Source organism: Acinonyx jubatus, chromosome E1, assembly GCF_027475565.1.
Source record: "Acinonyx jubatus isolate Ajub_Pintada_27869175 chromosome E1, VMU_Ajub_asm_v1.0, whole genome shotgun sequence".
In the NCBI taxonomy this organism is placed as follows: domain Eukaryota; kingdom Metazoa; phylum Chordata; class Mammalia; order Carnivora; family Felidae; genus Acinonyx; species Acinonyx jubatus.
Genome location: NC_069397.1, coordinates 3,362,173 through 3,386,654, shown reverse-complemented (window position 1 = coordinate 3,386,654; position 24,482 = coordinate 3,362,173). Strand labels below are relative to the sequence as shown.

The 24,482-nt window shown below is 54.3% G+C and overlaps 2 protein-coding genes across 6 annotated transcripts in view; both read left to right on the top strand.

Moving 5' to 3' along the window:
* The window catches only part of PIK3R5 (phosphoinositide-3-kinase regulatory subunit 5), a 69,826-nt gene extending 65,575 nt beyond the window's left edge, over positions 1–4,251 (top strand). For all 5 annotated transcript variants that reach the window (XM_027047691.2, XM_027047687.2, XM_053211567.1 and 2 more), the window contains 4 exons: positions 1,501–1,594; positions 1,669–1,751; positions 2,179–2,291; positions 2,407–4,251. In XM_027047691.2, coding sequence (XP_026903492.1) covers positions 1,501–1,594; positions 1,669–1,751; positions 2,179–2,291; positions 2,407–2,554 — 438 coding nt within the window. In that variant the 3' untranslated portion in view covers positions 2,555–4,251. The remainder of the gene's footprint in view (positions 1–1,500; positions 1,595–1,668; positions 1,752–2,178; positions 2,292–2,406) is intronic.
* Positions 4,252–13,515: 9,264 nt separating this feature from the next.
* PIK3R6 (phosphoinositide-3-kinase regulatory subunit 6) overlaps positions 13,516–24,482 on the top strand; it is a 57,382-nt gene continuing 46,415 nt past the window's right edge. The window contains exon 1 of the mRNA XM_027047700.2: positions 13,516–13,755. The gene's annotated coding sequence lies outside the window, so the exon portion shown is untranslated. The remainder of the gene's footprint in view (positions 13,756–24,482) is intronic.

The following is a 24,482-nucleotide window of genomic DNA, read 5'->3' as shown; positions in this document are numbered from 1 at the left end:
AAGGAAGCGGGCAGGAAGGACGGACTAACAGAGCACTGTATGTTGGGTGTTTGGGGAATACCTCCCATGTCCCAGACCGGGGGATTCCCAAGAGTCAAGTGCTTACAGTCTAGAGGGAGCGGTAGATATTGCTTAGATGATCCCACATGATACATAATTACAACTGTGACAGGTGAAGGAGAGGTTCATGGTCCCCTGAGAACCTTTAAGAGGATCATTCAACCTGGTCAGGAAGGCTACACAAGGCTTCCCTGAGAAGGGACATTGAGTCAGCACTGGAAAGAAAACGAGGAGTTAGTTAATTAGGCTAAGGAGAGAGGGATATGCTCTCCAGGCAGAGAGAACGGCATGTGCAAAGGTCCTGCGGTGAGAGGGAACATGTCATCACAGGGCACTGAGGCAGGCCAGAGGGGCCAGAGCAGAGACGGTGCATGGGTGAGGCTAAAGGAGCTGGCAGGGCCACAATACCAAGGGCCTTGATTTTTGTCCTTGTCCCAAGAGCCGTGGACACCCTTTGAAGGGGCTCAAGTTGGGGGTGGGGCTGGGGGATGTGTGCCATGATTAGATTTGAGGTCTGGAAGCTCCCTCGGTTTGGAGGGGTCCGCAGGGGATGCGGGAAGGCCAGTTAGGAGGCTCCGGAGTTGGTTGTCCGGGGGGGAAATGGGAGTGGCCTGCATGGGGGGGGGGGGGTGGGCTCTGTGAGCAGCAGGGCGTAGGGGCGGATCAGAAAACGGGAGGCGCAAACTCCTGGCTCTCAGTGTTCCGGGACCAGAAGCGGCCCAGGTCCAGTGCGGGGAGGCCGTGAGTTGGGGGCAGGTCGGGTGTGGGTGCCCTTGAGAGACAGGAGGAAGGGAGAAGTGCAGTGGCACGGATGGGCCTGGCCTCAGGTGCAGGGGGGAGCTGGGTGTGTAGGTGGCCTCGGGGAAGGAGCACGGGAGGCTCGTGCTTAGAGAGACTAGTGGGGCGGAGAGTGGGGGGCCAGGAGGAGGCACCCCGAGCCCCGTGCCGTGTGATGGCAGGCAGACAGGCCCCGGCCAGGGGCAGGTGGGCGAGGCGGGGGGTGCAGACAGCCGTGAGCACAGCCAGACGCTCCTATGAAGTCAGGGGAGCCGAGGACTGAGAAACGCACTTGCATCTGGCAATGCGGAGGTCCCGGTGAAAGAGACGTCCAGACCCCAAGGCGGGGCTCCAGCCTGGCTCTGGCCGGGACCTCATGCCGGTGGGCCCCTCTCCTCCTCCCTTGGGGCTCAGCCGTCACGGAGATAACCCTCTGGGATGCTCTGAGCTCTGGAGCCCTCCCATCCGTGGACCAGGCCGGGCACCCGACGCTCCTTCTTGGAGTCGTCGAGGTCTATACGGGGTCAGACAGCTCTTGGTGCACGAGCTAGCAGACTCGGGTGAACGCGTGCCACCGGTGGGTCTGGAGCCACCTCTTCCGAGAGCAGGTAGCGGGCCCCGGGGGACCCCGGCTGAGAGGGTGCGGCCCCGCTGTGTTCCCAGGGGGCCATCAGTGGCCGAAGCCGCTGGAGCAGCATGGAGAAGGTGTGCACGTCCGTGAACCTCAGCAAGGCCTGCCGGAAGCCGGAGGAGCTAGGTGAGCGGGCGGCGGGGTGCAGGTGGCGGGGGGCGGGGCCCCGAGCCTGGCCTGAGCCGCCCCCTGCCCCTCAGACTCCAGCATGGAGGCCCTGACGCTAAACCTGACCGAAGTGGTGAAGAGGCAGAACCCCAAGTCCAAGAAGGGCTTCAACCAGGTAAGGGCACCCCTCTCTTAGCAGCCACGTGGCCCGCGGCCACGGCCCGGGCTTGTGCAGTGCCTGAGTATGTGCGCATGCGCGAATGGATGGGGTGTGGTTTGGGGTGCGCACTCCGTGGGTATCAGGGGAGGAAGGAGGGCCCTGTGGGAGGACGTGTCTGCGTGCAAAGGCTCCCGTGTCAGGGACCCCGGGCCTCGCGAGGGGGGCAATGGGCTTTGTCGGGGGGGGGGGGGGGGGGGGGGGGCGGGGCTTGTTTCTTCCAGACTCGGGGAGGGTGGAGGCCGGGGAGGAGGCAGGGCCTGATGGAGGCCGTCAGCCCCTGAGAGCTGCTGCCGGGCTTGGGGACAGGCCCGAGGGACAGAGCTGCCGAGGGCTGGAGTTCGAGGGGGCCGGCGATCGGGGCTGACGGGGGCCTTGCTTCCAGATCAGCACGTCACAGATCAAAGTGGACAAGATACAGATCATCGGCTCCAACGGCTGCTCCTTCGCGGTGTGTCTGGACCAGGACGAGAGGAAGATCGTGCAGAGTGTGGTCCGGTAGGAAGGGGGCGTCCAGGGAAGGGGCGCACTCCTGCACCACCCCCTGGGACCCCGGAAGGAGCTGCAGGGATGCGGAGGTGGGGGCTGCCCTTACCTCCCGCCTGCCCCACAGGTGTGAGGTCTCGCCCTGCTACAAGCCGGAGAAGAGCGGCCTCCGCCCCCAACCCCAGAGGACCCCCGACCAGCCAGCCCAGGCCGTGCCCGACCTCTGCTCCCTCCTCTGCCTGCCAATCATGACGTTCAGCGGAGCTCTGCCTTAGTGGGGCCCTCACCAGCGGGCGGGGAAGCCTCCTCGGAGCCCCTCCCCATGCAAGGGGGGCGGCCGTGAGGGTCTCGCTCCCTGTGGGGAACTGAACGGCCCTCTGTCGCATTGGGTCCTGCTGTGGGTCCCTGCGGCTGGCAGGGGCTTGGCGGTTTCTGGGTCCTCGGGGCTCTGTTTAGGAAGGACACAGGGATGAGGGAGGGCGCGGCTGGCCACGCAGCCCCTCAGATCCCTCACGTAGACAGGAGAGGGATGGAGGGGCTGACTTCCAAAGGCACCAGCCACTAGTGTGGTCTGGGATCCTTTCTGGAAAGATCTGAGCCTCTGGTGCTCTGGGGTGTGGCTTAGGCCTCCTCTCCCAACGTTGGCCAGGCCCCCCCTCACTTTGTCAAAGACTTGGGGAAGCCTTTATATCTGTGGTTCAGAGTGCCCTCTACTCTGCGGTTCAGGTGGGAGAAACAAGGATAAGAATTCCTTTCCGGACCTTCAGTACCCCACCCCCACTTCTCTCTCTCTCTCTCTCTCTCTCACACACACGCACGCACCCAAATTCCCCGGGTATTCTGAAAAACAGCACTAATCCTTTACCTGCCTGCTGTCAGGACATAGAAGACATTCTCTTGCGAGCCCCTTTCTGGGTCTGAGAGCTGGGGGGACAGGACAGGCACAGATTCAGGAGCAGCTCGATTACCTTCTAGCTGAATGACCAGAAGGAAGTTAATTAGCCTCTTCCAGCCTCCACCTCCTCGGCTCTACGACCTTCGACCTTCGGGGGTTGAAAAGAAATTGTCCACAAGGTGCCTGGCCCGTGGCTGGCTCATGGCCAGTGCTCAGGAAAGATTAGCAGCCTCACCCTTAGGCGCCGACTCCCCTTGTGTGGCGCTGGGACACTCTCATGGCCCCTGGGACAGTCCTCATTCACGCCTTTCCGATTCATCATTGAAGCAGGACCAAGACTAGGAGGTGGGGAGGGGTCAGTTTTACTCTCCAAAGGAGGAACGACCTTGGCGGGGACAAGAGGAGGGTGGCACGGGAGTCCCCAGCCTTTGCCGACTTCTCTCCCAGATGGGACCCCGTGATCCCCGCTCCCGTGTCACTCCTCAGGCTGGTGCACATTATGTGCGGAGTCTTGCAGCCCAGAAGGTTCACGGGCACCGTTCTGGTGCCTGGGCGAGATCCCAGAGCGGGTAGATCAAGAGCCTGGCTTTGCGGGGCTTCGTGCCTGGCTGGGGGCAGGGCGGGGGGGAGGGGGTGGCAGAACACGAGAGCCAAATATGTTCAAGCCGCCAGGTGGGAGCGGTTTGGAAGGAAGCAAGTGCGCGCTAGGGTCATGGGGTGGAGGGCAGGGCTGAGGAGCGGGATTTGGACCGTGGGGGTGGAGGAAGGTGACTGTATCCCGCCCAGAGCCCCTCCGTTGCCTCCTCCTGCTTCACCCGCTCCAAAGCTGGTGGGCTTGCGGGAGCCCCTGAAACGCCAGCCAAGACAGCCTGATGGAAGTGAACAGAGCTGTCCCCCCCGCCCCCGCCACCTGCCCCCAACCAGCCACCTGTCCATGTTCCAGGCTCCAGAGAGTAGCCGACCGTATACCCTTGATAGTTTGTTGTTGCATGAACAAGTTCTACTACAGGATAAACAGATATCCAAGAATGAAAACAGTTTAATATTATTTTCGAATAAAACTTGGTTAGTCTTGTACGCGATGACCCGTGGTTATCTCGCCGCACGCCGATTAACTTGCTTCGTTTGCATAAACCGCTTCACAGGCAGCAACGATCAGGTTTCTTGGGGGGCTGTTGCGTGTAGCTTTTTGGAGGTGGAGAAAATGTATTTGTGCTGTCATTTTCTCTGACGCTGTTCCGTTGAAGCCTCATCCTGCTGAGAGGAAGGAGGTGAGCTCATCGCTGGTCGCGGGAAGACACCTGTCATTTGGGAGGAATACGTAGGCATCAGGCTCACGGCCTAACCCCCGGGGAGGGAGGAAGAAGGAACCATGAGATGCTCTAGGTTTGCCCCAGCTAGCTACTGCAAACAATAAAACACGCCTAACACACCCAACATGCATCCACGGGACATCCAGGGATCCCTTGATCCAGGTGGGGCTCCCCTAACGGCCTGGGAGGTGTCTGTGCTGCCCAAATTAAATCGGCCCAAATCCACGACACCCATTAACCCAGGGATCCCAATAAACTCAGCAGCCCTCACTCCATCTGGAGGCCGGGACTTCACTTCTGATACTCCTTCCAAAGTCCCATAGCCCCATTCTAGTCGCGAGGAGAATACCAGACAAACCCAGACTGTGGGACCTTCCTCTATGGGCTAATCTGACTAGTACCCTTCCAGGAGGTCATGAAGATAAGGTAGGACCGAGAAACTCCTAGAGCAAGGAGAAAGGGAACCTGAACACTAAATGCAATGTGGTACCCTGGATTGGATCCAGAAACAGAGAAAGGTTAATGAAAGAACTGGTGAAATCCCATAAAGGCTGGAGTTTTGGTTTTTCAATTTTTTTTTTAAGTTTATTTTGAGAGGGAGAGAAAAATGTGAGTGGAGAGAGAGGGAGAGAGGAGATCCCAAGCAGGTTCCTCACTGTCAGGGCAGAGCCCGACACAGGGCTTGAACCCACAAACTTGTGAGATTGTGACCTGAGCCAAAGTTGGGTGCTTAACCACCTGAACCACCCAGGTGCCCCTGGAGTGTAGTTTTCAAAAAGCAAAAAGCAAACAAAACCCAAACACACACACACACACACACATGAAACACACAGGCACCTCATTGTAAGACTCCTGGGGAAGAAAAAGGTAATGTGAGAATCTTAAAGACAACCAAAGGCAGCAGTGGGGGGGGGGGGGTATATTTTATCTTCAAAGGATCAACAAACAGCTCCCTTCTCAACAGAAACATTGGAAGCCAGAAGACAATGAAATGACATCTTTAAAATGCTGGAAAAAATTCAATCTAGACTTGTTCAATTTTTTTTTTGAATTATACGCTGCTCACAAGAGACACATGTTAAGTATACAAAGTCTGAAAGCAAAAGATCAAAACGGTGTTGTTATTCTAATGTCAGACAGAGATTTTAAGGCAAGAAGCATTTTAAAAAATAATGAGGAGGGACAGTTTATAAAGGTCAAAAAGTCAATCCAATGAAGTTATCATGATCATAAATCTGTATGCATGCAATAACATCAACGTAAACTGTAAAGCAAAAATTGACGGAATTAATGCCTCCACAACCAGAATGAAGGATTTTATCACACTTCTCTCAGTGGCTTAAGAAAAACAGACAAGAAAGAATAGAGATACGGAGGGTCTGGACAACACAATTTACACGTTTGATCTTGTTGAAATAGAATACCGCCCAGCAACAGAACTCACATTATTTCGAGCACAAGTAGAGTATCAAATTTCAAATGATTGAAGCCAAAGGGAGTATCTTCATCTCAAGAAGATACAGAAAGAAAGGTATAAATCCTCAAGTAGGAAAAAGGAAGTGTAAAAGCAGAAATCTATGAATTAGGAAAGCAATGTACTAGTGGATAAGGCTCTAGCGAACAAATCAGCAATATCGTGTGTGAAAAAGAGGACGTCTCTACAGATCCTATGCGCGCTAAAAATATAATGAAAGGATACTACACATTGACCAATAAATTTGGCGATTTGGATAAGATGGAGAAGTTTCTCAGAAATAACACTGTGAAAGAAATGGATTTCCCAGTTAGGCAAATATATGTTAAAGAAATTGAAACCATTCTTTTTTAATGGTTTTAAATATATGTTAAAGAAATTGAAGCCATTAATTTTTAAAGTTTATTTATTTATTTTGAGAGACAGAGACAGTGCAAGTAGGAAAAGGGCATAGAGAGAGGGAGAGAGAGAATCCTAAGCTGGCAACGTGCTGCCACCACAGAGCCCGACATGGGGTCCAAACTCACGAAACCTGGTCAGATCATGACCAGAGCTGAAACCAAGAGTTGGACGCTTAACCAACTGAGCCATCGAGGCGCCCCCCAAACCATTATTTTCTTAATTAGACTGGCAACCAATTATATTTTGTTGTTGTTGCCTCCATACTTCATACATATTTCAGAATATCGTATAGTTGGAACTGTACCGTCACCAGCCTTTTCAGATTGGCTTCATTCGCTTAGCAATATGGATTTAAGGTTCCTCCTTGTCTTTTCATGGCTTCACAGCTCATTTCCTTTTGTTGCCAAATAATATTCCATTTTACTGATGTACCCAAGTTCATTTCTTTACTCACAGTCTGGAGGACATCTTGGTTAATGGCAATGTTTGGCAATTATGAATAAAGCTGATGTAAACATTTATGTGCTGGTTTTTGTGTGGACATATGTTTTCAGCTCCTTTGGGTAAACACCAAGGAGCACAATTGCTTGATCATTTAGTTTAGTTTTTTTGTGTTTTTTTTTAAATTTTTAACATTTATTTATTACTGAAAGACAGAGAGCTCTGGGGTCCAGTACTGGGGGCTTCTCTCTCCCTTCCCATCTCTGAATGCCTCTATGGCCTCAACCCCCCCCCCCCCCGCCAGTAAAATCAGGGTAAAGGAAGCCGGCTCTCCTGGAAGAGGGTGTCCTCCCCATCCCTCTGGGGGCAGAGACAGGCAGGTGCCAGACTGTCCCCTACCTGTGCCACTTTATTTCTCTGTTCCTTGCAGCAGGTGCACCTGCATCCTGGCTCAGACCACAACACAGTCCCCCTGTGTCTCAGGCTGCTCAGGCCGCCCATAGAGTGGGGCTGCTTAAACAACAGACACTCATTTCTCCCAGTCTGGAGGCTGTGACATCCAAGATCAAGGTGCTGGCAGATTCCGTGTCTGGTGAGAGCCCACTTCCCGCTTTGCACACGTTCACCTTCCCACGGTGCCTCTGCCTGTCTAGTGTCTCTTCCTCCCCTTGGGACGCTGGGGCTCCACCCTCCTTACGACGTCCTCCAACCCCAATTACCTCCGAAAGTCCCCACCTCCCGATGACCGTCACGTTGGAGGGTCAACACACGAATTTTGGATGGACACAAACATTCAGTCCATAACACCCAGCAGCCCTGAGCGTGTGGTCCCTGGAAAGGCGACTGTGACCACACGTGTGCCTCTGGCACAGGGTGAGTGGGAAGAAACAGTGCCCATTCAGGGGACTCGCAGAAATTTAGGGCAGGAAGGCCCAGCCTCGTGGTCATGGCAATCTGGCCCGGAAATCGCCACTGGATGTCAAGTGAGCACAAAGGGAGGTATCAGCGAACACTTTTTTTTTTTAATATTTTTTAATATTTATTTTTAAGGGGGAGAGAGAGAGAGAGCAAGTGGGGGAGGGGCAGAGAGAGAGAGAGAGAGAGAGAGAGAGAGAGAGAGAGAGAGAAAATCTGAAGCAGGCTCCAGGCTCTGAGCTGTCAGCACAGAGCCCCACGCGGGGCTCGAACTCACGGACCGTGAGATCGTGACCTGAGCCGAAGTCGGACGCTTAACCGACTGAGCGAGCCACCCAGGCGCCCCTATCAGTCAACACTTTATAGCACTTATTGTATGTATACCCGCCAAGCACTACCCATGTGCGTTACATACTTTTTTTTTTTAATGTTTATTTTTGAGAGAGATAGGGAGACAGAGCGCGAGTGGGAGAGGAGCAGAGAGAGAGAGGGAGACACAAAATCTGAAGCAGGTTCCAGGCTCCCAGCTGTCAGCACAGAGCCAGACGCGGGGCTCAAACTCCCAAACCGCGAGATCATGACCTGAGCCGAAAGTCAGACGCTTAACGGATTGAGCCACTCAGGCACCCCTACATGCTTCTGTTACCAAGTTTCTGTCTCCCAACAGCCCCATGAGGCGGGTACTATTATATCCATTTTACGGAGGAAGAAAAGGAGACAGAGAAGTTAAGGAACTTGCCCAAGGTCACAGAGACCCGGGAAAGGGGAAGCCAGGCTTCAAGCCCACGTCCACGGGCCCCAGAGTCCCTGCTCTTAACCACTAAGCTATGCTACTCCCCCAAGCCACTCATGTCTGAGGCCCAGAAAAATTAAGTTTAGGCAGATATCCCAGAGGGTTGGCTTCATTGTAATGGAATTTTGGAGGAGCTCTGGCGCTTTCAACATGGAAGCCACGGTCTGCAGGCACCCCCGCCAATGGGGGTGGGTGGGGTGGGGGAGCAGGAAAGGGAAGCTGAGGTCTGAGCAGGTGGGCGGGGCCCCTGGCCAGTCTGTGCCTTCCCCTGCGCAGGGAGGGGGAGGCAGTCAGGAGGGAGGCCTTATGTGAATGCACTCCAGGCCAAAGGGCTGTCTCAAGGGGGGGTCCTCAGAGACCTCTGGAGAGGGGGCGTTGGGAGGGGTGGGAGAGGAGGGAGCAGCCCTAACCCACCAGGATTGTCGGGGGTCGTTGGGGGGGGGGGGGCGGTGAGGAAGCTGGCAAGGGCCTTGCAAATGCGCGCTACAATCCCTCGGTTACAGAGGAGGAAACTGAGACCCAGGCAGGAGAAGGGGCCCGTGCAGCTACAGCAATGTTACAACAGAACCCAGCCAGGTCCCCATTTTGGGGTGTATCTGTGCGCCCGGGTGTGAGTACGGGTGCACGCGTGGGTGCCAGGCAGTTTGCATGAGTAATGAAGGGAGTCTTCGAGTTTTCTCAACGATCCTGGTCACCCCCAGCCTTCTTGACGCCCCCAGCTTTCTCGAGCTGCCAGCCAGTCCCTGTTCCTAGTGGGAATTCTTTTGTGAGAAGACACAGCGACTGTGCTAAGTATCTCATACATTCAAGAGGCTCCACGCCGCCCCCCTTACGTTCCGGGGAGCTTGCAGACCTGCTCCCCAGCTAGGCTCCTCCACCCCCCACCAGAGAACAGGGGAGGGGAGGTGCGCGGAGAGCAGGCCCCGCCCCCACGGCAGGGTCTCCCTGCCCCTCCCCCCGCCCCAGAGGAGTCTGGGAGGGGCGACCGGTGCACCTGCCAAGAGAATCCTGGGAAGGGACGTTTTCTTCCCCAAATGGCTTGCCCGAGAGGGAGTGGGCAGGTTTTTCTCTGAATGTTGACCCATGTCAATATGTTACTGGGACCAGGAAATACAGACACTTAAATTTAAGAAAAGAAAGCGGCTGATCCTTGGGTCCACACCGCTCATGATCTCCAAGTAAACAAAGCCAGTGGAAGATCAGTTTGTGCAATCACCCCAGGCCTTCAACAGCGATTATCACCGGGTGGAGAGGAAAAGGATACTGGGAAGACGGGGCCCGGAGCTCTTTTTCTACTAATCGTCCCCCCACCATCCTAACTCCCCCTAATTCTTCCTGATTCTTCCTCCCTCTCTGCCCCCACAGCAGATGCTACTAGGTGCTCACAAGCTCCCCGGGGGATACCGATGCTGCTGGTTCAGGGACCACGCTCGGCGAACCACTCCTTCAGAGCACGAGGTCGTCCCGCAGTCCGTGTTTCCCGGGGCTGTGGCCGTGAGGGCTGGAGGGAATCCACTAGAAGCAGAGGTGCCCGTCAAGTGGGTACCAGCCACGCCGATGCCTGGGTCTTCCTTGAGGAGGGATGGAAGGCGAGGACTGTGGGCCAGGCTTCCAGGGGACTGGGCCCGCAGTGCTCCCTGGAGCTGGACTGGGCTCCCCCTGGCTCAAGCGCCCTCCCGACCACTTAGGTGAGCCCCCTCCCGAACGCGCTAGCTCCTACAGTAGCTACATACGTAAAGTTAGATGTGTTTCTAAAACACGTGCGGTTGGAAGTGCTCTGAAAGCACGTCCTTTTTTTTTAAATGTTTATCTATTTTTGAGAGAAAGCACGAGTGGGGGGGGGGATGGGGGAGAGAGAGAGCACCGTCAGCACAGAGCCTGATGCAGGGCTCGAACCCACAAACCGTGAGATCACGACCTGAGCCGAAATCAAGAGCCGGACGCTTAACCAACTGGGCCACCCAGGCACCCCTCTCGGAATCCAACCCTGAGAGGACTTCCCTTTGTGAAAAAGTCTGGGCCGGAGAAACCAGCAATGCATGACTCTGACTCAGAGTCACTTGGGGAGAGAGGACAAAGCAGAAGGGCCCTTCTGATCCCACCCCAGCCCACCAGACCGGCGGCCTGGTGTGGACAAAGGGTGTCTGGACGACAGAAATACCCACAGAGGTTTTTTCAATCGTTTGCTAAGAGACGTGTAACGTACATGCCTCTCCCATCTCCCCCCACCCCGCCCCTGTGATCCTCAGTGAGATTTACTTCGCTCATCAGGATTTTCTGTGGGTGGATTCCTTAGAAAAGGGCAAGATGGTGGGGCGCCTGGGGGGCTCAGTCGGTTAGGCGTCCGACTTCGGCTCAGGTCACGATCTCGCGGTCCGGGAGTTCGAGCCCCGCGTTGGGCTCTGTGCTGACCACTCAGAGCCTGGAGCCTGTTTCCGATGCTGTGTCTCCCTCTCTCTCTGCCCCTCCCCCGTTCATGCTCCAGCTCTCTCTGTCTCAAAAATAAATAAACATTAAAAAAATTAAAAAAGAAAGAAAGGGGCAAGATGGTGAATTCTGCATTTGCTGCCGGAGGCTCCTGAGACCATTCCCCCGGAAGGTGGGGCGAGGGCACAGGTGACCTGGGCTTCTTGCATCCGAAGCCAATAATCTCACCTGACTCCAATACCCTTGGTCCTCCAGGGCGCCCTGCTCCCGGGGCCGGTGCCTCTGCTGCCACAGTGTCAGGAGGGTTTCATTGAATTTGTTTACGGGTTAAAATTTTAATTTGTGTAAAAGTCTTGGCTGCATAGTAATGGGTGGGAAAATAACAGGAAGTGTTTGCCTGAACAGAAGGGACTGAAAGGGCTCTTCCGGGGACATTGGTGCAGATGGGAAGCCTGGCCTCAGCACCTGGAAAGCAGAATCCCCCCCCTAAGAGGCAAGTCGTCCCTGGGATCAAAGGGGCAGTCCCCCCCCCACCCCTGCCCCTGCCTTGGGGATGGTAGGATGGTTCAGGGGGCAGCTAGCAACCCTCAGTCTTTCGTCTCTCCCTTCTCTTCCTTCTTTCCTGTTCCTGGATGTCCATGACCCATGAAGAAGCCTCAGCCCATCCTTGCAGGGGACAGCTCTGGGGCCGTCCACGGTCACCAAGCAACCCGTGGCTGCCACACCCAACCGAGACAGCAGCTGTGGAAAGAGGAGGGTGCAGCCAGCCACAACGTCGACTTGTGATTTCCGATTCAGTTAGGCCAAAGCTGATAAGGCGAGGAGGCTGCCCACTGTGGCCACCACACTGCCTGGCTGCTGAGTACCAGACTTGCAGGGGCAGAGTCCCCGGTCCTTTATCCTGTCCTGGACTTACCCATTTCCCTTATGCATCCCCCCATCCAACATCCATCCACTCATCCATCTATCCATCCATCCATCCATCCATTTGTTGTATTTAATGAGCCAAACATTCTCTTAGCACTCTCTAGACCTAGCCTCTGCTTCCCCAGAACTTGTGGGGGAAGGGTGGACAGATGGGGCAGACACATGACCTAAGAACTCAAATACAAAGATAGGAGATAGACTATCACTCCAGTCACGGGAGGGGGTGCAGAAAAACAACAGGAAGATTGAGTCGTGGAGTAGATGATCGAAACGTCTGGGCTCTTTTTTGGTGCTGCTGTTTTTCAAATGTGCTCTTCTGCAAAGTGAGGGGGATGGAGCAGAGGCCATGCAAACCCTTGTAGAAAAAAATATCAGTGACTTCTTTGGCCGCAAAGGAGGAACCCAAGTAACAGGATCCAAGTCAAACCGTCTTACTCAAAAAGGGGAGGAGGGAGAATTCATTGGATCCCATAGTCCAACAATCCGCAGTAGATCTAGGCATGAGGGTTGCAGGCACGGCTGAATCCAGGCGTTCAGGCCATGCTGTCTGCGATCTGTCTCTCTCCAGAGACATTGACCATTAGGCCAAACCAGCTGATAGCACCTGTGAGCTTTTCGAAGGTCTAGAAATGTGTGGATTTCCCAAAATACTGCTTGGCTTCAAATTGTGAGGAAAAGAAAGACTACAACGGGCCAGCCAGCAAGTCCACACCTTGGAGGTGATCCGCTCCCCCACGCTGCTCTCTCCTAAGTGCCCAGGTCAGCAGCTGCTTTTGTCGCTCCCTTCAGCCGCGTCCTCTCCGCAGGCTTTGACACCGCTGACCACCATGTCCTGGACCCCGTCTCCTTTCCCAGCTGCCAGGCACCCCACTTTCCTCCTTCCTCTCTGAACTACGTTTTTCCTCTTCTCTGCTGGAGCCAGGAGGAGGACAGAAGGGGAGCCCACAGCACACGTGCAGGCCTGGAACCCAGGGGCCACCTGGACCATCACAGAACTGCCGGCGATCAGGACTCCTGGGAGGGGTCACAGCCTGGGCTTGGGGATCAAGGAGCCACCGGATCAAGAGGAGCCGTGCAAATTGCGAGGTGGAGTCTGGCCTTTCTCCTAAAGGTAACAGGGAGCCATTGAAGGCTGTACTGCGGGCGTAATGTGATCCGATTTGTGTTTCAGCACCAGAGAGGGGCTCTTGGCTGTGATGCGGTTGTGGATCAGGCTGCTACGGTCACTCGGGAGGAGGGCGATGGTGGCAGTCGTGGGGGCGGGAAAAGGGGACAGTTTATGACATGGGACTTGGTTGCATTTAGATAGAACAGGGGAGAGAGAGGGAGGCGTTGAGGATGCCCCCCCAAGTTTCTGATTCTGAGGTGAGGAGCAGACAGGTGGGCTTGGTGGGGGCGGGGGAGGAAGGCTCGGTTCATGCACCTTGAACTGAAAGTGCTAGGTGGCCCTCTGGCTGCCAGTCTCCGGGCGTGGATGGCGGCTGGCGTGTCTGGAGCTCTGGAGGGAGCTCAGGGTCCCTGGCATCACAGCCCAGTCAGCACCACAGGGGGACTCTATGGAGGCTCCCCCCTCCTGCCCCATCGAAAGGAAGAGCCTCCAGTGACCCCGGGGGACCACAAAGCTTCTGCAGAAAGCAGCCTCACAGCAGGATGTGTTCTGGGAGGAGCTTTGAGGGCCACGGGGAAGGGGAAGGAAGAGGAGGGACAGAGTTGGGCCTGTGCCACACTGGGCCTTTCTCTGCAGATCTGCAGGCTGCAGCGGGGACCAGAGACACCCGTTGGAGCCCCTCTGAGCCATCGGGTTCTCTGGAGCCGGCAGCCTCCCTGCACAGACGGTGGGGAGCCAGTCGGCAGAAAGACTTAGGGAACCGAGCTCCAGCCGAGCTCAGGTAGGTGCTGGCTGGGGTAAGGTGTCCAGGGAGGAAGCTGGGAGAGGCAGATCCGGGCAGAGCAGGTGGAGGGGCCAGGAGGAAGGAGGAGGAAGGCAGGGAGCCCTGGAGGGGCCGAGACGCCCCTGGCTCTTCTGTACGTGAGGCCCAGCCTTGCTGAGAAGGGTTACCAGAGGCGGTGGCCCCCAGGATCACTCTGCCAAGTTAAGATCCTTTCACCCAGGACCCGGCGAGGGGACCCCTCCTTTCTTCTCTGGATCCTGTAAGTATCGATATTATAACTGGTTACACACGCCTGGGGCAGGAGAGCACACGCATTGTCCCACCGCACTCTCGTGTGCCGCCAGAGGTGGGCTGGATACGTATTTTAATGCCCGTTTTATAGCTCAGAGAGATGCGGCGTCTTGCCAAAGACAACAGGGCAGGTGAGCAAGGCACTGGCCCCCGAGTCGGCCTTCTGGTCCCGTCTACACCCCTTCTGGGACATCATGTGTCTGTCCCTCCTGGGGAGCCAGGTGGCGATCATGCTGGTCCGGTTGTTTCTGTCCACACGCACGATCGAGCGTCTTCTAGCTGTGCAGTCGGGGCCAGAGGCCGAGCAAGGCCAGGTCCCGGTGCTCAAGAAGTTGGCCAGCTGGTGGGGCCTTAAGACACAGCACAAGTAAGTGACCAACAGAAAGCAAAGTGCGCAAGGTCCCGAGGCGAGCGGAGGCACGTACGCAGGTGACCTCGGGGCAGGGGCTCCAGGGGGCTTTACAGGAGGCCGCACCCGAGCCTTGAGCGGCAGGGAGGGTCTGTGTGCAGAGGTGAGGCAGCAGGCATCCCGGTTGAGAACAAAGTGTGCAAACCCATAGCAGGAGAGCAGGTGCAAAGCAGGGGGTTTTACCGGGAAACACAGCTGGTGAGTCCATTTGGCTGCTGAAGAGAAGAGTTCATAGAGGGTCAGTTTTTAAATGTTTATTTATTTATTTTGAGAGAGAGACACACACACAGCATAAGCAGGGAAGGGGCAGAGAGAGAGGGAGACACAGAATGTGAAGCAGGCTCCAGGCTCTGAGCTGTCAGCCCAGAGCCCGACGCGGGGCTTGAACTCACGAACCGTGAGATCGTGACCTGAGCCGAAACCAAGAGTCAGATGCTCCACCGACCGAGCCCCCCGGGCGCCCCGAGGATCATCTTATTTCGTCCTTGCAGTAATCCGACGAGGCAGGTGCTATGCCTAGCTCTCCTCTAAAGACAGGGAGACTGAGGCACAAAGGTTCTAAGCAGGCAGCCCAAGTTGTGACAACCAGAGAGAAGACTGGGATCCAGGCAGTCCGGCACCAAGTGCCACCAGCCCAGCCACACTGCCACATAGTCCCTCACCAGGACCTGCTTCTTGGCCGACATGGTGGGCGTGAATCTGGCCCCCAGGGGTTTCCTGGTCTACACCCACGCCCCGTCAGACTCCTCCCGGGCTCCCTGCCCTCCCCCCAGAACAATGCTCTCCTCCCCGCCTCCTCCAGACTGTCTCTCTCACATCCAGGTGTTTCCTCCCCGGCCAGTGGCAGACACAGCAAGGGAAACAGGCCTGCCCCATCCCCAGAGAACAGCAGAGAGCAGGGCCCCCACGTCCCCGGTGCCTCGGGAACCTGGACAGCCCAAGTGGGCCTTGTAGGATGAGGGTTAAGGGTCGAGGGGTCCCCTCAGAGCTCGGCATTCCTACTGTGAGCCCACGAATCACATGCTCTAAACCAAAGAGCTGGGCAAGTATGACTGTCTCCATGGAGAGAAAAGGTCAGAACACTGGAAATAGCATCTGCCCCCAAAACTCAGGGGTTTGTGAGTCAGCGCCGGCAGGAGGAGGGGGAAGTGGGTCAGTGGCAGAGGGAGGGGGTCCCTTGTCCCTGTGCCAGAGTGGGGGGGGGGCAGACGACAGGTGGGGGGCAGAGCTGCGACCTTGGGAAACTCTGTGTCTTTGTTCTTGGCCTTTAAGCCCGAAGGGATGGCCGCAGGGAGGGCTGGGTGGAGGGTTCTGTGCAAACGGTCTGGACGAGGAGCCCGCAGGGCGGGGTTGGGGCGCCGGGGTGGGCAGGTCAGCAGCCGGGATCTTCACTGCTGGGAACACTGACCCCCCAGCCGGGCCTGTTCCTGGAAGTCTCCCCCTCCTTGCCTGGAGCCAGTCTCGAGCAGTAACAGTGGCAGGAAACGGGGTCCCGCTGACTTATCCCTGTGGCCACCTCTGAGGTTCTGTGGTTGGTCCCCAGACGTGTTTTTACCCCATGGCAGTGACCAGCTGTGTGTCTGCACCTGGCCTGGGGACAGTTTATTGCTGAAGTTCTACGTTTAAGGACGAGTATGCTCTGAATCCCACGCCATTCGTTCATTCATTCATTCATTCATTCATCCATTCATCCATTCACCCATTCATTCCTTCTTTGCCTCTGATCTTGTCCCTATGTCACCGAGCCCCGTGAAGCATCCAAGATTTCACCCTCTGTTTAAGTCAGCCTGTCGCGCTGTCACCGGCAGGAAACGGGAGACTCTGGAGTCTGAGGCGAAGGCCTCGATTACTTGTGGCCCCACAAGCACATGAGTGTCAGGTTGATGGGTCCCCCTCGTCCCCCAAGTCCCAGGGGGGGCAGCATGGAAGGGGGTGCTGTGCACCATCAGCCAAGGAGCCCTGACCTTAGGGAACCCCGGCTTTCACAGCGGGCAGCAGGCAAAGTGCCAGTTCTGCCCGGGAAGGGGACATTGCTGCTACCCTGCTGGACGGCAAGTAAATCTGCCCCGTGTCCCCAACAGGGAGACACTGCCGCGGTCCTCCCAGGCTGTGCACGATACATACCTTCTCGGATGACCCGGCACAAAAGCTCACAAGGCGTGTGCACAAAAACACGCCCGTGAAGGATTGCCTCCCAGCCCCCTCCTGCTGTCCCCTTCCCACCACGCTGTGGCCACACTGTCCCTGCATCTCGGCACCTGGCCTGGCTTATCCCTTCACCTGGACCCTGTCTTGGGCAGATATGGCCCCACTCGCTCCCATCCATCCTCCCCCCTCCCCGCACCCAGGTTTCTTCTACCCAGAAGTCACCTCCTCAGTGAGACCTCTCCAATCAACCTTTTTGAAACCAGTCCCCGCCAGCTCTGTAACCGCACATCCCCCCCCTTCCCGGCCTTATCAGCTAATAGCTTAGTTTTCGAGTTTCCTGGGTGTCCCCTTGCACACTCCCTACACGCCCATTAGATTGTAGCCTTTATGACAGCAGGTATTTTTGTCTATCTTAAATTATTGCCAAATCCCCAGGACCTGGAATGGGGTCTAACGTACAGAAGGGGCTGAACGAATGAATGAGTGAGTGAATGAAGGCACCCGTTTATTGGGTCTCCCGCTGAAGGCCTGGCTTTCTTACCTTGTGTCTGTAGGACGGTATCTGGCACGCTGCTGGTCTCCATAACGACGGAGCAAAAGAAATAATGAATGAAATGAATGAACGCTGTGTGCAGGGCAGGGTGGGAGGGCCTGCAGGGATGGGGTGGGGAGGCTCCTCCCAGGTGGTCGGGATCCACCCCTCAGCCGCTTTCCATGCTGCCCACGCCAGCTGCTGGGAATCTTCCTGACTGGTTTCAGGGCGCTGAGCCTGGGTCCCCCCTCCCACTGGTTTCAGGGTGCTGAGCCTGGGTCCCCCTTCCCACTGGTTTCAGGGCGCTGAGCCTGGGTCCCCCTTCCCACTGGTTTCAGGGCGCTGAGCCTGGGTCCCCCTTCCCACTGGTTTCAGGGCGCTGAGCCTGGGCCCCCCTTCCCACTGGTTTCAGGGCGCTGAGCCTGCGTCCCCCTTCCCACTGGTTTCAGGGCGCTGAGCCTGGGTCCCCCTTCCCACTGGTTTCAGGGCGCTGAGCCTGGGCCCCCCTTCCCACTGGTTTCAGGGTGCTGAGCCTGTGTCCCCCTTCCCACTGGTTTCAGGGTGCTGAGCCTGCATCCCCCTTCCCACTGGTTTCAGGGCGCTGAGCCTGCATCCCCCTTCCCACTGGTTTCAGGGCACTGAGCCTGGGCCCCCCTTCCCACTGGTTTCAGGGCGCTGAGCCTGGGTCTCTTTGACCAGCATCCTAAGCATCATCTTCATTTCCTGTACCCTTTGTCCAACCAGCCGGTCCCCACAGACTAGTTTCTGCTCCCTAGCCTGAGAGAGGTTGGGGACGGTGACCCTGTCCTACGAGTGCCTTGATGGTCTGTCATTCAAGGATATTTAGCAAGGGCTTCCTATTGGTAGAAGCAGCGTCAGGTAAAGGGGACCCAGCACTAAAGGAAACAGGATGTAATGTATGGTGCTTGGCACAGTGGATGTTTGTTGACTGACTCACAGGGGCACCGTGGGCAACCCCGGTGCCCAGCTCACATAATAGCTCCTCTTGGAGCGTTAGGACTGGAGCCACAGCAAAGCTGGGGGATTGCTCACTGCCCGCCTCCAGGGGCCAGGCAGGGGCATGAATGATGCCCCAGACAAGCTCACGGGCACGGCGGAGGGGGTGGGGGTAGGGCCCTGGCCCTCTGCACGGGGACAGCAGCCATTCGACATCCATGAGTAGCTGCCCTGAAGAACTGTGGGCTGGCTGTGGCCAGATCTCCAAGTTATTCCTTTTACATAAAAGCTGGGCATCTCAAGGGGCGCCTGGGTGGCTCCGTCGGTTAAGCGTCTGACCTCGGCTCAGGTCACGATTGCACGGTTCGTGGGCTCGAGCCCCGCGTCGGGCTCTGTGCTGATGTCTCGGAGCCTGGAGCCTGCTTCGGATTCTGTGTCTCCCTCTCTCTCTGCCCCTCTCCTGCTTGGGCTCTGCCTCTATGGAAAGCTGAGAATCTCGATTTTTTATGTGAAATACGGCCTTTTTTTGAAAAAGTTGGCCACAGATGCAAATTTTCTAGAGCTATGGTTTCTTCTGGGGAGCAGGTGAGAGGAGCCGGTGGCCCAGAGGAGGAGTGAGGATGTTTGCTTTTCACTGGAGAGCGGTTTGTACCTTTTGGATTTACCATCGGCGTGGTTTTTAATTGAAAGGTGAATTGTATTGTTATAGTAGGCAGGGCATGCCTCCAGGGCCCCAGTGCGAATCTGTGAAATGGGTTCGTTGTCAGGAGTGTTGTGAATACGGGTCCGTGAGGGCGTCAGTGTGCTGGTGGTGGGCCAGGAGTGTGGTGGCCAGGGCCACACTGCTGTCCTTAAGAAGTCACGGAGTGGCGGGGCCCCACAGTCTGATGGGCAAGGACCTCGTCTCCTTCATTCATCTCTGAACTCCCCGGCCCTTGTCCAATTGCTGTTGCCCAGACAGGACACGTGGGTGTTCCATAGATGCTCTTTGATTTGCTCAGCAATGCCATCACTCCAGACCCTGCCAGGAACTAGGAAGACAGCCAAGAGGGCCTCTGAGCCGCCCAAATAGAGGTTCCATGTCTGTGGTTGGAAGCTTCGCTCTCTGTTCATAGATCTGTTTCTCAGGCTTTGTTTTTGTGTTTTACCTCCAAAACCATTGCCTGTGCTTATGTGGTGTCCCAGCCTTCTGGAAGGGTACAGAGGGCCAGGACAGGTTGCTGCCAACACAGGGGACCCTTTGCTGGGAATTCGAAAGAAACATCGTTGGGGCGCCTGGGTGGCTCTGTCGGTTAAGCGTCCGACTTTGGCTCAGGGCATGATCTCACAGTTGGTGGGTTCGAGCCCCGCGTCGGGCTCTGTGCTGACAGCTCAGAGCCTGGAGCCTGCTTTGGATTCTGGGTCTCCCACTCTCTCTGTGCCCCCCCCACACACACACCCCTTTGCACGCTGTCTCTCTCTCTCTCTCTCAAAAATAAATAAACACTAAAAAAATTAAAGATGAATTGCAAACCCTCGCCCTCCCTGGCGGGGTAAATTACCCAAAGCCCAGTGGGCCGGTGGGCCGGATAACAGCCCCCACTCACCCACTAGGAGCAAAGAACAGCCCCCAGTGCTGAGACAGAATCATATCTGAGGAGTCAGAAAGTATGAGCCATTCAGGACGGGGTGGAGACTTCTGTCGTCCACCGATAGCTCCCGAAATCTCCACCATGTGACCATATGCAATGAGCTCCCGTGAGATGCATCTAGAAAACCTTCAGAGGCATGTTTGGGGGCTCAAAGGGGCAAGCCTCATTTCCTAAGAAATGCATGTCGGCCCAAGTGGAGACAAAGGTGATGTTGATGCATTTTGAGAATGACCCGGGTTCTGCATATTTCCATTTATGTCTGGTCGCCTGTCCCCTGAGGGCTCCCCCCCCCCACTATGGTCAACAGCCCCCAAAGGACAGGAAATCCATTACAGAGGCACAAAGCCTCTCCAGCGCCTGCAGGAGGACATATAAGCCCTGAATAAATGTGTGGTGAATGAGTCAGCAAATGAGCGAATAGGAAAATGGATAAGGCGGTTTTCTGGCACCCACTGGTCACGCTTCTTCCAAGTTCATTTTCCATTAAAAGTCAGCCCAGAATAGCCCCGGCTTCACACCCTGAGTCCTGAGACACACATACCCCCTTGTCGTCTCTATCTCTGGGATGTCTTTTCCTTCCAGACTGCCCAGTATTCCTTCCCCACTGACGCCACCTGGACACAAGCTTGTCTGTGTGTTCATTCTACCTTCCCTGGGGCGGCAGGTGTCCTGCGAGGGGTGGGGGTGGGGAGGAAGGGGTGGAGAGTGTAAGGGGGGGGGTGGCCCGTGACCTCACACCCCCAGCTGAGATCTCAGCTCTAGTCCTGGTTTCATCATTCATTAGCCATGTGACTTTGGGCACGATACCTCACCTTTGCTCCCCAAAATATTTATGCCTTGTCTCCCAGGTGCCAGCGCGGCCCCGAGGTGCTGGGCCTGCGGCAGGGGATAGATACGGCAGCACATTCCAACGAGTAGCCGAGAAAATTAATCATTACATGGGAAGACGCCTGATACCGATAAATGCTGTGAATGAAATGAGAGTGCGCTGGAGTATCACCTGGGGTGGGGAGAGGAGTTTAGTTTAGATACAGCGACCTCCCTCTTTAAGGAGGTGACATTTAAAATGAGATCTAGGGGCGCCTGGGGGGCTCCGTCGGTTGAGCGTCTGATTTCAGCTCAGGTCATGATCTCACGGTTCGTGGGGTCGAGCCCCGCGTCGGGCTCCGTGCTGACGGCTCAGAGCCTGGAGCCTTGCTTCGGATTCTGTGTCTCCCTCTCTCTCTGCCCTCCCCCGCTCACGCTCTGTCTCTCAAAAATGAATAAATGTTAAAAAAAAAATTTTTTTTTAGGGAGACCTGAATATTGAGAAGTACCTAGCTGTGGGGAAAGGCATTCTAGGCAGAGGTGTGCAAAGGCCCTGAGGTAGGTCTGGGTCTGGCAGGTGCGAGGAACATAAGGAGCCACGAAGTGAGAGCCGGGTGAGCCAGAGGGAGAGGGGGGAGAGATAAAGGTGGAGAGGTGCTCGGGGGCCAGATGAGGCCAGATTTAGGCAGGGCGAGGGGTGTGGGGTGTTCTAAGATCTAAGAGATGCCACTGGGGGGCTTTAGTCACGGACTGGGTTGTAGGGGAGAGCGGGGAAGCACGGGGACTTTTTGGGGGCATGGCCACAATCTCAGCATGCGGTGACGGTAGCTTGGACCCGGTGGGTTGGGGCAGAGGTCGTCATGGTCAGTTTTCACCACTAACAGAGGGCGACCTGGGAATCCAGCTCCCCGGGTCCCACTTGGGAAGCCTCCCTCGGCTTCCCTGCATCAGTGGCTTTGGGGGCAGGGTCCGCCCCGTCCCCCAGCGGGCAGCGCCTCAGGCCACCCCAGCTCCGCCACCCCCTCCCCAGACTGCAGGCACCCTGGGATCAGCCACACGCTTAGATTCACGACTGGATCTTCAGGTCTGATATTTCACATTCCCTTCAGACTGCGACGTCTCCTGTCGCCCACAAAAACATGCCACAGACCATCTTCAGAAAGAACGAACAACATGACTGGTCGACACACCCAGCCTTTATCAAAATGTTGTCACGAAAGAGCTGGACATTTCTGGCACTTTTGGGCACAAAGGAGGCTGAAGTCAGAGCAGTCAGGGATGGGTCACACGGGCACCCAGGAAGGGACGGGCCAGAGGAGCAATTATTTTAGGAGTCTTACCATTTTGTTGTTACCCTGCTTTTGCGTTACGCGCAGGGCAATGTGATAGCAGGTCTTCCCGAGTTGGGTGGCGGGCTCCCGGGTGACCGTTTTTCTCGTTAGGGATCACAACGTGCGTGTACGTTAGCTCGCTCCTGTGCACCAGCTGTTACGAAATACCAATAAAGTCAAAGATAGTACGGTAAAACCTTGGTTTGCGAGCATAACTCGTTCTGGAAACATGCTTGTAATCCAAAGCACTTGTATATCAAAACGAATGTCTTTTTTTTAATTAAAAAAAAATTTAATGTTTATTGACCTTTGAGAAAGAGAGAAAGACAGAGCACGAGCAGGGGAGGGGCAGAGAGAGAGAGAGGGAGACACCGAATCGGAAGCAGCTCCAGGCTCTGAGCCATCAGCACAGAGCCCGACGCGGGACTCACAGACCGTGAGATCGTGACCTGAGCCGAAGTTGGACGCTCAACCGACTGAGCCGCGCCCCCCCGCACCCGGGCGCCCCTATTCTCCAGCGCTTTGTATTGCCTGTGACTAAATTGTAGCCATTCCAATGGTGTATGTTTGTGTCTCCCAGTTTTAATCTGCGTTCCCTGATGACTAGTAACATGATTTTTGTGTTGTTTTGTTGTGCTTTCTTGCCATCCCCATAACTTTTTGGATGAACTGTCTGTTTAAATATTTTTCCCTTTCGGGGGTATCATTTGTTTTCCTACTGTCGAGGTTTGAGAGTTCTTTATACATCCTGGATACAAATTCTTAGTCAGATATGCGATCTGAAAACATCTTCTCTAACTGTATACTTTGTCTTTTCATTTTCTTGAAGGCCCTTTTCGCAAAGCCAAAGTTTTTAATTTTGGCCAAGTTCAATTTATCAGTTTTTTCCTTTATGGATCATGCTTTTGGTATCATATCTCAGAATTCTCTCTAACCCAAGGGTACAAAGACTTCTCCCTATGTTTTCTTCTGAACCTTTATAGTTTTGTCTTTTACATTCAGATCTGTGAAACATTTTGAGTTTACCTTGGTTTGAGTTGTGAGATTTAAGTTAAGATACCTTTTTTTTTTTTTGCCTATTGATGATCAATTGTTCCAGATCATTTGTTGAAAAGACTTAGCCTTCCCCCGGCTTTGCAACTTTGTAAAAAATCAATTGGCTCTTTTTATGTGGGTCTATTTCTGGAGGCTCCATTCTGTTCCTTCCATCTGTGTCTACTCCTTCACTTCTTAAAATAGAGAGATGAGTCCTCAAACTTTTTTTTTTCTCAAAATTGTTTGGCTAGTTCAGTTCTTTATAAACTTTAGAATCTGCTTATCTTCTATCTACAAAAGAAATCTGCTGAGCCGCGCGGAGGTGGCTTAGTCAGCTGAGCGTCTGACTCTTGGTTTCAGCTTGGGTCATGATCTCATGGTTCGTGGGTTCGAGCCCCGCGTCGGGCTCTGTGCTGACAGCTCAGAGCCTGGAGTCTGCTTTGGATTCTGTGTCTCCTTCTCTCTCTGCCCCTCCCCCACTTGCGCTCTGTTTCTTTCAAAAATAAATAAACATTAAAAATGTTGTTTTTAAGAAATATGGTATTCTTATTGGAATTACATTAAATCTAAAAATCAGTTGGGGAGAATGGACACCTCAACTATACTGGATGTTCCACATCATAAACTGTGTGTGTCTGTATTTATTTTCAGTGTTCTTCGATTTCTTTCTTCAGCATTTTGTGATTCTCACCATACAGATCCTATATGTGTTTTGTTAGCTTTATACCTAAGTATTTCTCTTTCTTCTTTTTTTTTTTTTTCCTTTGGGAGCTATTTTAAATGGCATTGTGGTTCAAATTTTGGTTTCTAATTGTTTTTAGTATACATACATTGCCTGAGGTTGTATGCTGACATGATACCCTGTGATCCTGGCAAACTCACTTATTTGTTCTAGGAGATTTCCGCGTAGATTCTTAGGGTGTTCTTTGTACACCTGTTACCTGTGAGTAGGGTCGTGTTGTTTGCAAATAGTTTTATCTCTTCCTTTCCAATCTGTATACCTCTTTTACTACCTTCTTCTACTTCCTTTTATTTTTCCTTTGTCTTAGTACACTGGCTTCCAGTATTGTGTTGATTTGTCAAATAGAAGTGGTGAGAGTGTCCTTGCCTTTTCCTAACCTTTCACGGAAAACATTCACTTTTTTTTTTTTTACTATTACGTATGTTTGCTGTGGGGTTTTTTGGTTAAAGGCTCTTTGTCAGATTAAGGAAGTTCCCTTAAATTCCTAATTTACTCTTAAGTTTTAATCATAAATGTTAAGATTTGTCAAATGTTTTTACTGCATCCATTAACAGAAGCATATGGTTATTCTTTTTAAACCTTTAATATAGTATATTACACTGATTGATTTTCAAATATTGAATCAGTCTTGCCTTCCTGGGACAAACCCCATCAGGTTGTTATGCATTATTCTTTTTATATATTGCTAGTCTCAGTGTACTAATATTTTGTTGAGAATTTTCTTCATATATGTTTATAAGGATATTGGTCTGTTTCCATTTCTTGTGCTATCTTTGTCTGGTTCTGATATCAGGAGAGCACTAGACTCCTAAAATGAGTTGCGAAGTAGTCCCTCATATTT